Source organism: Limanda limanda, chromosome 17 (assembly GCF_963576545.1).
Source record: "Limanda limanda chromosome 17, fLimLim1.1, whole genome shotgun sequence".
Lineage (NCBI taxonomy): Eukaryota > Metazoa > Chordata > Actinopteri > Pleuronectiformes > Pleuronectidae > Limanda > Limanda limanda.
The window spans coordinates 4069380-4086987 of NC_083652.1; the positions used below are offsets into that span (position 1 = coordinate 4069380).

Here is a 17608-nt window from a genome sequence, read left to right on the forward strand (position 1 = left end):
TGTGGAAATGAACAGTTGTATTCCTCTTGAAAAGATTACATATAGTCTCAGAAAGAAATATAAGTTATTTTTGAAAATCTGGCAGCCTTATTTGGAGTACATGGATACACGGCCGATAGGGCGGCTGTGGCTGAGGGGTAGAGTGGTCGTCCTCCAACCCGAAGGTCGGAGGTTCGATCCCCAGTCTGAACCATCTGCATGCTGAAGTGTCCTTGGGCAAGATGCTGAACCCTGAATGGCCCCCATAGAATAACAAAGTGCTCTGAATAGATGCACTGTACGAATGTGTGTGTGAATGGATGAATGTGAAACTGTATTGTAAAGCACTTTGAGTGGTCATCATCAGACTTGAAAAGCGCTATATAAATACAAATCCATTTACCATTTACCACCAACGGCACCATAGGACTGTAACTATTTGGAGCTCTGAATTACATTATGTACTTATTTATTTAATAAGTTTTATTTCATCTATGTGTGTATTTTTTTATTTTATTATGTAATTTTCTGTAATGTTTAATGTAGAGTGCTCTGTATGCTCTGCAGTTCTCTTGCATTGTGAAAATATTTGGAAAAATAAAATATTTGAAAAAAAAAGATGAAACCAAACAATCCACCTCCTTTAATAGAAAATAAATAAAACCTTCAATCTTTTAAACATGTTGATAATATTTGAGAATAAAAATTAAAAATAATAATTTCTTTCCTCTCAGTTTGTGTTTTTTAATGTTAAACTTAGTTTATAACTCCTGGTGATGTATTTACAGAGTCAAGTTAGTTTATGTGTAAACTTTATTTTGTTTTTAAACAAAGATTATTTAAAGAAAACTGTATGTGGTTCATATGGTGTCAGAGTAATATAATATCTCTTTAAATTAGAGAAAAAGTTTCCTTTTTTTTATGATCATTTTATTGGGGTTTGAAGGACAACAATCATCATCATTCAACAGCGCATAAATAAAGTAATTACCGTATACAAACATAAGTATACCCATGTACTCCCACACACAGATACACAGATACACGCCGGATAATAATAAAATGAAAACATAAAAATAAAATAGAACGATATAACTGAAGATAAATATATAGCAACAATTAAGTACAATACATAAAATGTCATAAATGCAAAAGGAAAAAAAGTGCCATTGAAGTGTAACCTAGTTAGATCTATCAAATGGTTAGATTACGTCTACAATTTGCAGTACACAGTAAAACATAAACAGGAAACATAAACCAAAGAAAAGGAAAAGAAAACAGGACCAGAGGGGGGGGGGGGACTCTGCTCACACCAAAAAGCCTTTGAGAGCCTCCAATGTTCGAGCCCAGTACAATGACCCTTCCTCCTTTGCACCATGGACGCGTGGTGGTCAGGGTTTCTGGATGACTGTTTAACTGTATCTCAGACCCCATCCCAGCTGAAGTCGGGGTCAACGTCAGGAATATCTGCCCGCCAAGATGCATTCACTGGCAGAGTAACATAAGATTTTTCTAGGAAATAACGATACAATTTAGATACAATTTTTCTGGATTACCGGGCCTGACGCAAAAGTTTGATCAAAGAGTGTTCCTCCAGTGGACCTTGCCAGGGTACACCATATGTTTTCATGGCTGTTCTTAGCTGCAAGTAGAAATAAAAAGTGGAATGTTGCAAGTTGAATCGGAATGTGAGCTCTTCAAAAGAGTATAGGCCTCTATCCCCAAAAATGTCACCAAGGGAGTGAATCCCCTTGTCTTACCACTGGCGACACTGACCAAACTTAATTGGGGATTTACCAATCAACAGACGATCATTATAAAAAATAGGTGAATACGGGTTCCAATTAGATAGAATACCACATATTTTTTCCGATCCCCTCCAGACTGCTAATACGTGAGACACAATGGGACCATAGCTGACTTGAGATTTCTTTAGGGGAACATTGAAAAATAAGATTTCATTTAGTTTCAATGGACGAACCATATTCTCCTCCAGTGTTCGCCATGACGTTTCGATACCCTCGTCGTTCCAGCTGATCAGAGGTCGCAGAGTGAAGGCCAAGTGATATAATTTAGGGTTAGGCAGTGAGAGACCCCCGTCAGCTCCATCTCTCTCTGGATAATCTGAGACGAGGACGCTTTCTATTCCAGACAAAATTTGTCTGGAATAGAAAGCGTCCTCGAAACAGAAACAAAAATTATCTGCTGGGCCTTGTCCCAAAAACGTGGGGGTGGTGGCAAAGGCAGCATCGCACTCACAAAGTTAATCTGGGGAAGCACATTCATTTTAATAATAGATACACGAGATCTAAGAGAATTTGGCAGTGCAGACCATTTATCAAGGTCACGGTTATGTGAGAATCAGAATCAGAATCAGAATTCTTTTATTTGCCAGGTATGTTTGCTCATACAGGAAATTGCCATGGTGTCATTGGTGCACTGAACATAAAACAACAATATAAAAAACAACAATATATAAGAAATAGAATAGAATAAAATAAAATAGAATAGAATAGAATAGAATAGAATAGAATAGAATAGAATAGAATAAAGTATATACATATATACAGTAACAGAGTAACAGAGTTATGGGCACGTGCTGTGCGAAGGTGCAGAGATTGGTGATAGTGCCAGTAATATATAAGTTATAAATTATGTGCAGGGGGGGGAGGTGGGGTAGAGTCAGTGTGATGCAGAGTCAGTGTGATGCAGGGGGCTTGTTTGTGAGCCCCACTGCCACGGGGAAAAAACTGTTCAGATGGCGTGAGGTTTTAGTCCTGATGGCCCGGAACCTTTTTCCGGAGTGAAGTCTCTGGAACAGGTGGTGACCGGGATGGCAGGGATCAGCAATGATCTTGCCTGCCCTCTTACTAGTCCTGGAGTGGAACAGGTCTAGGAGAGCCGGCAGGTCGCAGCCGATGACCTTCTCAGCTGACCTTATGATCCGCTGCAGTCTGCCCTTGTCCTCGGCAGTGGAAGCAGCAAACCAGACGGTGATTGATGAGGTGAGGATGGACTCAATGATGGCTGTGTAGAACTCAACCATCACTTTCCGCGGCATGTTGAATTTCCTCAGTTGCCGCAGGAAGAACATGCTCTGCTGGGCCTTCTTGATGATGGAGGTGATGTTCTCTGACCACCTCAAGTCCTGTGCAATGATGGCCCCCAGGAATCTGAAAGACTCCACTGTTTTAACTGGGGAGTCGCACAGCCTGAGGGGGGCGGTTTGGGCTGGGCTTCTCCTGAAGTCTGCTACCATCTCTACAGTTTTTAAAGCGTTCAGCTCCAGGTGGTTCTGGCTGCACCAGGAAGCCAGGCTGTTAACTTCCTCTCTGTAGGCGGCTTCGTCCCCTTTGGTTATTAATCCGATAAGGGTCGTGTCGTCTGCAAACTTCAGGAGTTTGACAGAGGGATGGCTGGAGGTGCAGTTGTTGGTGTAGAGGGAGAAGAGAAGAGGGGAGCGCACACAACCTTGTGGGGCTCCAGTGCTGGTGGACCGGGACTCAGAGACAAGCTTGCCCAGCCTCACGCGCTGCTTCCTGTCAGTCAGGAAGTTAGTGATCCACCTGCAGGTGGGCTCAGGCACGCTCAGCTGGTATGGTATTGAATGCGGAGCTGAAGTCCACAAACAGGATCCTGGCGTAGGTGCTGGGGGAGTCGAGGTGATGTCACACTGACTTTGCCCCAAGAGAGGCAGCTCCTGGAACTCTGTTTGATGGCTAATGCAGATAACGAAATTATGCTTTAATACAGAACGAGAAGTGAGAACAGGTGAAAGATTCATTATTAACACTAAGCAGCAACAGTTATTGAAATCATTTGTATGAAGTATAATATCTAGCTAAAACTGTTCCTATCTTTATTGCTTAAGAGTTCAATCAGACACAGACTATAGTTAAAAATTTGAAAACCCTCCAGACTCTCTCTTAATCCCCCTTTAGGGTGTGACCACTTACTGGGGAGTTCATGTACACCTCAACCATCATCCCATCCAGTGCAAACCCGTCCCCCTCCTCATCATCATCGTCGCGTCGTCATCTCCATCGTCATCAGCTTCCTCAGCTTCAGCTTCACAGCATCAGTTTCCCCTTCAGCATCCACAGCATCCACAGCACCCATCCCCAGTTCAGCATACACAGAACAGCTGGGGATGAGGCACGTTTTCCTTCATCAGAGCCGTGGTGATCTATTCAGCAATTTCAGAGTCTACAGCCATGTCATGTCATGGTGCGTAGAGGTGGAGAGGGCACTGGTCGCCCAGCCACCAGGGGCGGTTTGGAAAAAATGTCTTTCAATCACTTCCTATTATAGTGCACACATCATAACCCTCTCCTGTCAGTAGCAGGTCCAGGGCCATTTCGTTCTGTGTGACCATACAGGGGTGTAGGAGCAAGCTGTTCAGCTTCTTTCAGATCTACTCCGAAACAAAATTATCAAGAATTGTCAGTGAGGCTTTTTTTTTTGTTTCAGTCTTAAGAGTCAATTATCTGGATCTTAGCCTTGTAAAGATACTTTCGTGGAATTGATACTTGCCAACAGGCCAGGTGTTTTAAGCTTGCACTGTACAAAGCCAGGCGTATAGTCGGTCGTGGTGGAGGAGGTGGAGTTGACACTGGATGGGAGTGAGTTTGTGAAGACATGAAGCCCAGATCCCAGAGTTTGAAAGGAAAACAAACAGAAAAGTGATTAATTTACTGCGATGTGTAATTAAGATTAAAGTAGATTATATAAGCTTATAATTAAAAAACAAACAAAATAATTGAATCAAAACATACATACCCTCTTTTGATAGTCAACATTTTCAATAAAACTTTTGAGGAGTGGTCGGCCAAATCAGTGACAGAAATCTTTGGCATTTCATAAAATATTAAATGATCAACAAGCTGAATTTCAATAAGCAGCAGATATGACAGCGTTTGAGTATTTGAGTTCAAACCATTTTCAAAAATTCATTCGACTGCTCCATAACACGATAATTCAGAAGCTTTGACGTCAAACTGTCCTGTGATAAAACAGGAATCACATACAAAGGACAAATGTGTGAGACATGAGATTCAATCAAAGTTTCAGGGTTGACAGCTGAAACAAATCAAAACAATTTAAAAGTTATTTTGCCACAATTTTCTTCATGATAAAAAAAAAACAATAATAACAATAAGTGGAGCTTAACATCACCTTTTAAATTAGGAGCATTGGATGTTAAGATAACTGCAGAAACAAAACAACAAAATAAAAACCCGTCTTCCCTGAATTTAAAAGTTAAAGGGTCCCAAATGAATTTTAAATATGACATTCAAATAAGTCTGTAACCAGAGGGCCTTGTATTATGGTTTCTGCATTTAATTTAAGATGAAACAGGCTATGAGTTAAAGTGTATTTGACCTCTGACCTTTAACTGGATTTTAATTTACTCGTCTTCCCAATGGTGAAACTATTTATTTTAGGACTCTCCAGAGTCTAACAAGAGTTACATGGGGGTGAATCAAACTCCTAGTTTAAATTCCAACTGTCAATAGATTTAACATGTCTTGACTATTGAATTTTAAATGGATGATTTGAATGTGGAATTAAAGCAACTACAGGTGAAAACAAAGAAAAAATATCTAATTCTAGGCACAGAATTAAGTTTAAAGTTAAGTTTGAATTTCTCATCCTGATATGATTGATTCGGCTCATATAAAAAGCACATTATTCAGCTCTAAGAAAATAAAAGTCAATAAAACAGCATTTCAACAACCAAAGAGAAGAGATATATTTCCCCTTCTCATCAAACCCTTGCAGATCAGCTGTTATCTAACTTTCACTGGGCTCATTTCATCGGAGCAGCAACTTCTCCAGACTAAAAAACAAAAACATTGTTATCATCATTGTTACAAAGCCACAGTTGCGGATGAAACTTCTGTAAGATGGCTCAAGAAACTAATAAAAAACAGAGAAATTAAAGAAAAACGTTCCACATTAACTGTACTTAGAGATGGGCTTTAAAAAGACACCTTAATGTGATTTTGTTAATCACTCATCCTTGAATTTATATTAAGAATCAAATTAATAACTTGTGAAGTATTAAACTGTTGTCTACTATTATTCCTGCTGTCTCACGTAAAAATAAAATAAGATATTAAATGATTTCTCCTTTCCTCTAATAGATATTTTGGAAATATCTGAAAGAACAAATTTGTGCCAAAAAGTGTAATTTTATCAATTCCCTCTGGAACTCATTACTTCTGAATGAAGCAATATTAAAAAACAAATAAACAAACAAACAAACAACATAGAAACAAACAACCAAGCCTCTTTGTGATCTTAACGCCAGTTGTAAGCTGTAAGGCTTCTGGCCCTCCCCCTTTTCATCCTCTGCTGTGCAAGTCTTAATCTTTCTTTGGCAGGTCCTGAACACATTTACCCCTCCCACCCATACATACAACATATATCAGATGGCAAGCGCATATACCACCTCTAGTTTAGGAAAAAGTCGTTTTCCAGTCAGTTTGTTGCTCCGTCAGTTTTTTTCTGTGTCTTCAGTCAGCCAGCTGACCTTGAGACACATTTTCTCTCGTTTCCACACACACAAACACTCCTACTCACACACACATCTCTCGTTATCTCCCTGCACACAGACGCTCGAACATTTACAGTCAAAGCGCGCTCTCTGCCACGTTTTTTTTAAATTTCGGGCAGAGACAGCACTCCCTCTTTTGAGACTCAACGGGCCGCGCCCCAACAGTTTCTACCACAGTCACTCAGTCATTTTTTTTTATCATCACCTGCGGAGGCACCTACCTAGCTCCCGTTGCATTATTCAAATCAGTTCTTATTTCAGATAACGAACAGACCTCCCTCACTCACACACACACACACACAGAGGAGGCTTTCATAAATTCTGAGATGTCCTCTCTCCAGTGAAATTATCAGTCTTGGAATGCTTTGAGGCTGGAACACTGTGACCTCTGGTTTCACTTCACTTTACTCCACATACTGAGCACACACACTCAGGCAACATGCTTATGACCTCTGGTGGCCACAACAGTGGCGAAGACGCACGTTTTACAGTGTGCGTCTTCATGCCAACCCACACATCAACCGCCGTCGCGGAACGTTTTTCCGATGTGCGCCTGGCTGAATTTTAACTCTCTTCTTTTTAAGTGGGAGACTTTTTTCTCAGCTACTCCTACACCAACTTATTTAGACCTATTTTACAGTGTAAGCTGCCGGTAATCTTTTTCTTCAGCCGGTAATCTTTATTAAAATATAAAAACAATTTGCACAATACACAGCAGTTTCAGACCATTTAATTACTTTGTTAAATTTATCATATGCAACTTGTACTCACCTCAGTACTTCTGATCAAAAATTTCGGTTTTCTCTATTACGACAATATGCAGATTTCAATTAAATAGGCTCTGCTTAACTCTTTAGTAGTACAGCTGTTTGATCAGTTTCCCAAGGAGAGACAAGTCACTTCAGTACGGTTCTTTCCCGTCCGAGCGACGACCTCCTCTCCGACTGGTTGTTTCCACTCCGCTCTTTCAATCGTCTAAAACCAACCCCTCTGCTACCAATTTGTTGCGGATGGAAATCAAAGGCAGGAGTCGTCTTCTCAAGATAAAATTAAGCAGGTTTATTCAGAGGTCACAGGTCAGGAAACTGCAGTGTCTAGCAAATGATCATGCATGGTCCACTGATCCTACACAGTAAGCTGCACAGGAAAAATGGCGCTGAGACAAAATGCGCACATAGCTTATAAATCGATACTGGGCATGACAGAGGTTCTTCTTGGATTGGGATTGGTCGGAGCAGAAGGCAGTCCTGCCTTCCTGGCTCGTTGGGTCCTCCTCCTGGGGTTGCGTGATGATGACGTTGTTCGTGCACGCCACTGTTGTGGCCACCAGAGGTCATAAGCATGTTGCCTGAGTGTGTGTGCTCAGTATGTGAAGTAAAGTGAAGTGAAACCAGAGGTCACAGTGTTCCGGCCTCAAAGCATTCCAAGACTGATAATTTCACTGGAGAGAGGACTTCTCAGAATTTATGACAGCCTCCTCTGTGTGTGTGTGTGTGAGTGAGGGAGGTCTGTTCATTATCTGTCTCACCTCCCTCAGATTTTGGTCCTCTGCCTTGTGTGTGTGTGTATGTGTGAGGTGCATGAAACATGTGAAGTTGAGAAGCAGAACTTCATGACTGTGTGTGTGTATGTGTGTGAACAGTGGTGTATTGTCAATACCAGATATATAACTAAAACGTTGGAAAATAGATAAAACATCAGGCAGAGACTGCTGCGCGCTCCCTAGATATAAGAGGATGTCATCCGCATACAAACATATGTTATGTGTGGTCCCAAACACAGTGATAGGAGTGATAGCTTTAGACATCTGGATTGACTGAGCGAGAGGCTCCAGAGAGAGTGCAAACAGGAGGGGACTCAAAGGGCATCCCTGTCTGGAGCCCCTCGCAATGTTAAATAGGGAGGAGCAAGTCCTGCCCGTAAGTACAATAGCTGTTGGATTGGTATATAAAACTTTATGGATCTAATGGAGGAGGGAAACATGAGCTGTGGAGTTAAAAACTGTAGCATGTCAGGCTTCTGGAGCAACTGCTCCAACCAAGACTGTCAGGAGGAGGAAACAATATCTAGATTGATCTTCCTTGGTGGGTACAAAACAATGGTGATAATACTGTAGACGATTTTAAAATGATACTAATGTTATTATTATTATTAGTTACAAAAATATAAAAAACAACTTCAACCTTTATTTGAAGGACAAAAAAATAGAACATTTCCCTCTTATAACCAATTATTAAATTATTACAAAGAAAAACAGAGAGTTGAGATGATTCTACAGTAAATACAAAGCAGCTGCTTAGCTTAGCTTAGTATAAAGACAGGTTATACTAATTTCTGTCAATAATCAATGAATAGATCCTCCTCCCAGCACCTTTAAATATCACCAATTAAAATGTTATATATTGTTATACATGCACACAAGCATTTACATAGATTTAAAATCACACCACATATTAAACTGTCCAGTTGCTCCCGTCTGTTTCCAGGGAACATGAAGAATTACCTCTGCAATATTTTAACTGAAACTGTAAAAACAATCTGGAAAATGAATAAAAGTGCTGGAGGAAAAGGGAGAGTTAATGACTAGTACATATAGATACGTGTGTGTATTCTCCAGATTTAGATATGCAGTACATTTTATTAATATATTGATCTGCAGAACTTGGCCAGAAAGCTTCAGCCGAATGATGCAAATTAATTTTCTAAGGAAGTTAAAGTTCTAAATATCAGTAAAATATTCCTCCCATTTTATATTGAAATGATCACTGGGGCTGGAAATGTTGCTGAGCTATGGAGAAAACATTTATAGGATATTTTTACCTGACCCCATATTGTTTCTTATATTGCAATACTCGTCTTTCATAGTAGTTTAGGAAACAACTGAAAAAACATCTTCTTGTGCCAGTAATCATGAGAACTAATTATAACTGAGAACGTTTTTTACCATTTTCCATTGTGGACTGAACATGTGCAAGTTTCTGATTCTAATGAAAATCAATCATCAATATTTCGCTGTCTAGTGTGTGGGACTTTAATTTCAGTTTCATTGATAATCTTCAGCCTTTTTGGAAACACACTGACTCTTCTGGTGGTTTGGCTTCGCCCAAATATGAGACGCTCCACCTACCTCTACCTGAGCAGCATGGCTGTTAGTGACGTGCTGATACTCCTGCTGCTGGCTCTGGATATATTGCAGGTGCCCTCACATATATCCCATAATAATTATATACTTATACAACTTTTTGTGTCAGTTCACTGTGATTTGACCAGATACTCATGGTTTGGCTGAACGTGCACTAAACGGATTGTGTCTCTTCCAGTTCTGGATAGACTGGAATTTAGGAGTCTTCATTTGTAAACTGACCATGCTCCTGTCACAGTGCTGCAGTTTCTGCACCATCCTCCACATTACCTTTATCTCCCTGGAAAGGTACCTGCTTGTCTGCTGGCCAATCACTTCCAAGACCCTGGTGACACGTCGCAGAACCAGGGCTCTCATTGGCTGCCTCTGGCTGGGAGCGACTGTCGGTGCAGCACCATTTTTGGCCATGACGGAAGTGGATTATATGGGAAAAGAGGAAGAAATCGAAGTGTGCAGATTATCAATATCCTCAGTCCCCTCTGGCCTCATGTGGGCCTTATTAATTCTCTACGACCTGTACTTCCTGGTACCCCTGTGCATCCTGGGACTGGTCTTCATCCTGATTGGACGGACTCTGAGGCTCTGTCCACAAAGCAGCCGTAAAGACAAGAGTCACCAACATGCAGTCAAGATGCTGGGTGAGAAAAACAATCCAACACACACACCCTTAGGTTCGGAATTTAGCTTCTAATAAGTACAACTGACAAAGGCTGAGTGGTAGCTGTATCATCCAATAGAAAATCAAAACTAAATTTACCAGAAAAAGAACTCACTAGTTTTATAAGAACCACATAAAATGACAGAAACCATTGTTGAGAATATATCTGATGTGTATTTTGACTTTTTAGTTTGGTCCATGTCCCACCTTTTACCATCAAGGAAGCAGGCAGTCGAGGTGTAGGACCTGCAGCCAGCCACCAGGCGGCAATTGAGATGCTTTGGTTTCACTTTTGGGAACTAGTATTGTCGTGCATCTTTATTTCCAGCTTTGGGTCAATTTAGGGGCTGCATCACAGCGACACGAGTAGAAAGGCTCCTATAGATGCTTCCTTTCATACCAGAGAAGGCTCTGATGAGTGAATCCTTCCAGGTCCAACATGTCCCAGGACTCATTGCACTTTAGGGACGAACCGTATCAAATCAACTAATGGCTCACATGTTAAAAACTGAGCTGCATTAAGCTTTCTGTCGTGTCCAGCTTAAGGACAGGACAAGCTTCTCCTCTGTGGACCAGACGGTCTCATTTAGTTTCAGCCTTCACAGTCTACCTGATCGTGGAAGGAGGTGGGTTGAGTAGATCGTGTCCTCTGAAGGTTTCAGCCCCTGAACTGAGACACAGCTCTCTTGTTTAACAGTGTGAGAAATGTTCTATCACCTGCAGATATTGATGATTCTCATGTCCACTTCCTGTGTCCTTCTACTCATGTCCATAAGGAGTGATTGTCTTGGCCTTCGTCCTGTGCTGGCTGCCCTACATCGTCCATCTGACCATGGCCTATGTTTCTTTGAGAGCCGGTCCTAACAGTGCACACAATAACACACACACTGACAGTACACACAATAACACACACACTGACAGTACACACAATAACAAATCGATTGATGGATACTTTTATTTTTACCTGGTCTCCTGGATTCTCTCCCGTCTCAGTGCTGCCATCAACCCTCTGGTCTACAACCTGATGTCCACCAGGTACAGACACGCTGTGCGTAGCCTCGTGCACACACACTGTCTCACACCGTCTCACTGACTGAGCACACAATCTCATCAAGATTCTCCACAACCACTTTGTAAAATTATAGGCACACGTAACAACAGCAGAAACACAAGGGAGCTGTGATGATCACTGGTGGTTCTGCAACGACCATATTAATAAACTGAATTCAGCTGCTTCAGACCTGCACTGAACTAAGATATCAGGAGCTTTGACTGTAGGAGCAGCTAACACCCTGCTCACACAGCTAACCCTCTGCTAACACACAGCTAACACTATGCTAACACAGCTAACCCTGCTAACACAGCTAATACACAGCTAACCTTGCTACCACCCAGCTAACCTTGCTAACACACAGCTAACCCAGCTAGCAGCAAGTATTTACAGATTTTCTCTGACAGTAACATTCAGATGTTTCGACAATCTATTAGTGCTGAGCGAAAACCCCACCTTGCCTCCGATTGGTTAGTTTGAGGCAAGTCCAGTGATGATTGGTCAGAGTTTGGGGAATGAAAATGAAATAAGCCAATCAGAGGTTGGGTAGGGGCGGGGTTTGTCTTACCTGGGGTTTGAAAAAATAAAATACTTCTGCAAAGATGAAAACAAACAATCGACCTCCTTTAATAGAAAATAAATAAGACCTTCAATCTTTTACCCAATTAAACATGTTGATAATATTTGAGAATAAAAATAACATATTTAAATAAGGTTTTTTTTCCTCTCAGTTTGTGTTTTTTAATGTTAAACTTTGTTTATAACTCCTGGTGATGTATTTACAGAGTCAAGTTAGTTTATGTGTGAACTTTATTTTGTTTTTAAATAAAGATTATTTAAATAAAACTGTGTGGTTCATGTGGTGTCAGAATAATATAATATCTCTTTAATATATATATTTTTTTTCATATTTTTCATATTTTACCTTGCACACTTACTCCACATTGAATTCATTGTATGTGTAAACCTGCTTGACAACAAAACCTGATGCAAATGACACGTTAAATCCCGTTTTCAACTACTGACACGGAAGGAGGAAGGTAGGGTTACAGGTTTCAGGACAAACGTCACCTCATCCCTCTTTTCTTTGTGTAATCATTTATCTGCTGGTTCAGAATCAGACAGTTGGCTTCGTTCTTCACCTTCACTCTCTACAGCTGCTCCACTTTTCTCCTCCACTTCCTCGCAACACTCTCCAGCTCGTTCTCCGTCTCACTCAGCTCGTCAAGCCAGGTATGACTCTGTGGAAGCTTGTCTCTTCTTTGTTTCTGTCTGAATCAACTCGTCCTTGTGTCTCACGTCCTCCTCCAGCTTCATCTGTTCACTTTTCAGTTGGTGAACTTGCTCCTTCATAGACGTGTGTCCTCTGTTGACGGCCTCCACCTTCCTGCAGCTCAGTCCCTCAGTTGGAGTCGCTCCTGCTGCAGCTTCACCTCCAGCGTCTCTGCCCGACTCTTCTTCAGCTCCTTGTCTTTTGCAGTGAGCACAGCCAGGCAGTCGATGGAGGCTTGGAACGAGATCTCCTTTTCTTTTCTGCGTCAGTGATTTAAAATGTGACAATAGTGAGGATGGTCTGATTAAAGCTTTGATATGTTGAATTTTACTGTGTTGATATTGAATATGTGTGTAGAACCGCTCTTGGCGTGAATATGTGCAGCACATGTGTTTATTCAGAGTTCACAGTGTGATACATGCATGCTTATGTGGTTCTAAATATTTTCCTTTGTGTTTTTTCAGTTCCTCTAATCAGACAGCACTTGACCATTCCTCTCAGTGTTGGCTGGGATCAAGCGTCATAGGAAAGCCATCAGTGTGCGTCAGTTCTGTGGAACCTGGGACACACACACCTCTCCCCTGCAGGTTTCTCCGTCCTGCCCCCACCTGAGCCGTCATGGATCTAATGGAGGAGGGAAACGTGAGCTGTGGAGTTAAAAACTGTAGCACGCCAGGCTTCTGGAGAAACTGCTCCAACCAAGACTGTCAGGAGGAGGAAACAATTTCTGCATGGATCTTCCTTGGTGGGTACAAAACAATGGTGATGAAACTGTAGATGATTTTAAAATGATACAGCCAGCTACTGTCATTATTATTAGTAGTAGTTATACAAATATAAAAAACAACTTCAACCTTTATCTGAAGGACAGAAACACCGAACATTTTCGTCTTATAACTAATTAAACAAATTATTAAATTATTTCAAAGAAAAACAGTGAGTTGAGATGATTCTACAGTAAATACAAAGCAGCTGCTTAGCTTAGCTTAGCATGAAGACAGGTTTATCTTCTTAGCCTGATTCGATCAATACACAGATCCTCCTCCCAGCACCTTTAAATATCACCAATTAAAACGTTATATAGTGTTATAAACACATGCACACATGCATTTGCATAGATTTAAAATCAAACCACATATTAAACTGTGTGTTTCCAGTGAACATGATGAATTACCTCTGCAATATTTTAACTGAAACTGTCAAAACAATCAGGAAAATAAATAAAAGTGCTGGAGTAAAAGTGAGAGTTATAAAATGAATAGTAAATATATATATATATATATATGTGTGTGTCTGTGTGTTTTCCAGATTTAGATATGCAGTACATATTATTAACATTATTTGCAGAACTTGGCCAGAAAGCTTCAGCAGAATGATGCAACTGAATTTTCTAAGGAAGTTAAAGTTATAAATAACGGTAAAATATTCCTCACATTTTATATTGATATGATTACTGGGGCTGAAAATGTTGCTGAGCTATGGAGAAACATTAAGGGGATATTTTTACCTGACTCAATGTTGTTTCTTATATTTTTATACTACTCTTTCATAGTAGTTTAGGAAAAAACTGAAAAATATTCTTGTGCCAGTAATCATGAGAACTAATTATAACTGTGACATTTTTTTACCATTTTACATTGTGGACTGAGCATGTGTAAATTTGTGATTCTAATGAAAATCAATCATCAGTATTTTGTTTTCTAGTGTCTGCGACTGTGATTGTGGTTTCACTGATGCTCTTCGGCCTTTTTGGAAACACACTGACTCTTCTGGTTGTTTGGCTTCGCCCAAACATGAGAAGCTCCGCCCACCTCTACCTGAGCAGCATGGCTGTTAGTGACCTGCTTATCCTCCTGCTGCTGCCTCTGGATATATATGAGGTGCCCTTACATATATCCCATAATAATTATATACTTATACACCTTTTTTGTGTCAGTTCACTGTGATTTGACCAGAAACTCATGGTTTGGCTGAACGTGCACTAAATGGATTGTGTCTCTTCCAGATCTTGACAGGCTGGAAGTTAGGAGTCTTCGTCTGTAAGCTGACCATGTTCCTGTCACAGTGCTGCATCTTCTGCACCATTCTCCACATCACCTTTCTCTCCCTGGAGAGGTACCTGCTTGTCGGCTGGCCAATCACCTCCAAGACACTGGTGACACGTCACAGAACCAGGGCTCTGATTGGCTGCCTCTGGCTGGGAGCGGCTGTCAGTGCAGTACCAGTGTCGGTCATGATGGAAGTGGAGGATGTGAAGGTAGTGGATCATACGGGAAGAGAGGTTAAATACACACATTGCACCATCTCAAAATCCTTATTCTCCTCTGGCATCGGGTTGGCCATGACAATTCTCTACAACCTGTATGTCCTGGTACCCCTGTGCATCCTGGGACTGGTCTACATCCTGATTGGACTGACTCTGAGGCTCCGTCCACAAAGAAGCCGTAAAGACAACAGTGACCAACACGCAGTCAAGATGCTGGGTGAGAAACACAATCTAACACACACCCTTAGGTTCTGAATTAGCTTTAACTAAACACAGCTGAGAAAGGCAGACAAACAGATTCCATACTTTGTCTTCATCTCGGCTTGCACATCTGGAGCCAGAGTCTGAGTTGAATCATTCAATAGATAATCAAAACTAAATTTACCAGAAAAATAACTCACCAGTTTTATAAGAACCACATAAAATGACAGAAACCATCTTTCAGAATATATCTGAAGTGTATTTTTGAGTTTTTAGTTTGGTCCATTTCCCGCCTGTTACCATCAAGGAAGCAGGCAAGGTGTAGGACCTTCAGTTAGCCACCAGGGGGCAATCAAGATGCTATGGCCTCTTTGGTCACTTTGGTGACGAACCGTATGAACTCAACTTACGGCTCACATGTTAAAAACTAAGTGGCATTAAGCTTTCTTTCGTGTCCAACTTAAAGGGACTCTCACCTTTGTTGCATGCTTTGAGAATTACAGCACATTCAAATCATCCCGCCTTCCTCCAATACCCCACCCCCTCGTTCCCATCCGCAGTGTTTTTTTGAAGAAACTTTATTTACAAGCAGACTTACAACCTGCTGCCTCCGCGCACGCACGTGAGTTTTTGTTTACCAAAGCAATGGATTCGGATTCAGAAGCACCGGTAAGTTATATACATTTACATTCACCAATGCGCCCGAATGCGCCACAAGAAGCAGACGGAAAACCTGCATGTCCATGCAGCAAACAGACAGGTCTGTCGGCCAATAAGGTCCTTCGGTCCGAAGAATTTTATTGGTTGAAGTTTTCACTAAATATTATGAGAGTGAAATAATTGTTTGTTTTTACTCCTGGTGGGTCTGTCTTGCATTTTAGAGTGTCATTACCTTATTAATACCAATTTAACCTTATCCAAAAAAAGTGTAAAAATGCAACAAAGGTGAGAGTCCCTTTAAGGACAGGACAAGCTTCTTCTCTGTGGACCAGACGGTCTTATTTAGTTTCAGCCTTCACAGTCTGCCTGACCGAGGAAGGAGGTGGGTTGAGTAGATCGTGTCCTCTGAAGGTTGCAGCCCCTGATCTGAGACACAGCTCTCTTGTTTAAGCCTTGTGTTGTCCTTGCTTCCCCCGGCATATAATGACACAAACATAGGGCAGAAGACACGTGAACAGCCCTTGCAGATGTATTTGTTACAACGGCAGCACATGGTGCAAGTTTTACAATCTTTTTTCCTGGGGCATGTCTGACACCTCTTCCTTTTATTCGCCGTGAGCGGGGCTGCTGCTAGGGCCGTGGAAGAGGCCGGATGCTCTGGTTGAGCGTCTATGTGGACTATAGCTCTCGATGCGCCGGCTGCTTTGGATACGCTCCCTTCGTTCGATGAACGGAGAAACAAAAGCCTTTCCCAGCTGCTCTAGGAACACCCTCCGCTTGTTTAGCTTGCCCAGCATCCACTGTGGGTTGATCTCTCTCCATATCACGAAGGCGTTGTAGGAGGAGGCGTTGATAATGTTGTGAAAGACAACCAGGGCCCAGCGCGCGGTCATCATCCTGCTGCTGTATGTTCCGATCACCTTGTCTAGGTTGTCCACGCCACCTTGGCTGCGGTTGTAGTACAGAACGATGACCGTTCTCCCCTCGCTGACGTTGGCCTTGGTGTGCAGCGTGCTCAGGAGCAACACGTTCTTGTTTTTCTTTGGGTTGTAAAACACCAGAGTGGCGGTGGGCGTGAATGCAAACTTGGATGAGAACACCGCTCTTCCCCTGACCGTGAGCAGTCAAATTACTTCACTTCATAGGGAGTGAAGTAATTGTCGCATGTGATGTTACGACCGTGTAGTCCAGGGGTTCCCACACTTTATAGGCTTGTGGGCTACTCTTGAAATGACCAGCTCAACAAGATCACCCCCCCCCCCCTACAAAAATGTACTGGAATAAAAAAAAAAAGTCCTCCCATTCCGTATGGTCCATCTCCCCCACTCATTTTAATACCCTTTCTTAAGTTTTTCTAGAAATATATTGACTTGGTAGCTTGCCAGGACCTGCGTCCGAATTCCCAGTGTACACACTTGTAAGTATGGTTTTAAGGGCGGGTACCTCAGTGAGCGCGTCACACACACAACTCGCATCCTTCACTTTACAGCTGCTTGAGAGTGAGTGCCAGTCAGCTGGGCCGCGTTGAATGCTTTGGGCAAAGGACTGAATTGCCCATGCTTTCGAAAAAAATGCCAAATAATCGTTTCAACTCGATTATAGTAGTTTGGAGATCGTTTGAGCCAATAATCAAAATCACGATTAAATTTCACATGATCGAGCAACCCTAACGAGGACTAGCAGCCGCTTCTTCGGCCAAGGATGATAAATCTGCAGAAGCATCACCCACTGGGTCGTAGTCGTCTCCGTTGTCTTCTACCTCATCATCCAAGTGTTCCTCCACGTCGTCCTCAAAGTCGTCTCTGTCTTCTTCCCGGTC

The 17608-nt window shown here is 41.7% G+C and overlaps 1 protein-coding gene across 1 annotated transcript; it reads left to right on the plus strand.

Moving 5' to 3' along the window:
- The first annotated feature begins 13280 nt into the window (after positions 1 to 13280).
- LOC133022872 (growth hormone secretagogue receptor type 1-like) lies at positions 13281 to 15183 on the plus strand. The gene is made up of 3 exons (XM_061089780.1): positions 13281 to 13407; positions 14367 to 14542; positions 14668 to 15183. Exons 1-3 carry the CDS (start codon positions 13281 to 13283, stop codon positions 15181 to 15183), a joined length of 819 nt encoding a protein of 272 aa, XP_060945763.1.
- Positions 15184 to 17608: the final 2425 nt, after the last annotated feature.

Bases quoted from the DNA above. Each gene is read 5' to 3' on its own strand.
- LOC133022872 (XM_061089780.1), top strand. From the start codon at position 13,281: ATGGATCTAATGGAGGAGGGAAACGTGAGCTGTGGAGTTAAAAACTGT. The intron at 13,408-14,366 runs GTGGGTACAAAA...TTTGTTTTCTAG, and splicing joins TTCTGCATGGATCTTCCTTG to TGTCTGCGACTGTGATTGTG. The intron at 14,543-14,667 runs GTGCCCTTACAT...TGTCTCTTCCAG, and splicing joins TGCCTCTGGATATATATGAG to ATCTTGACAGGCTGGAAGTT.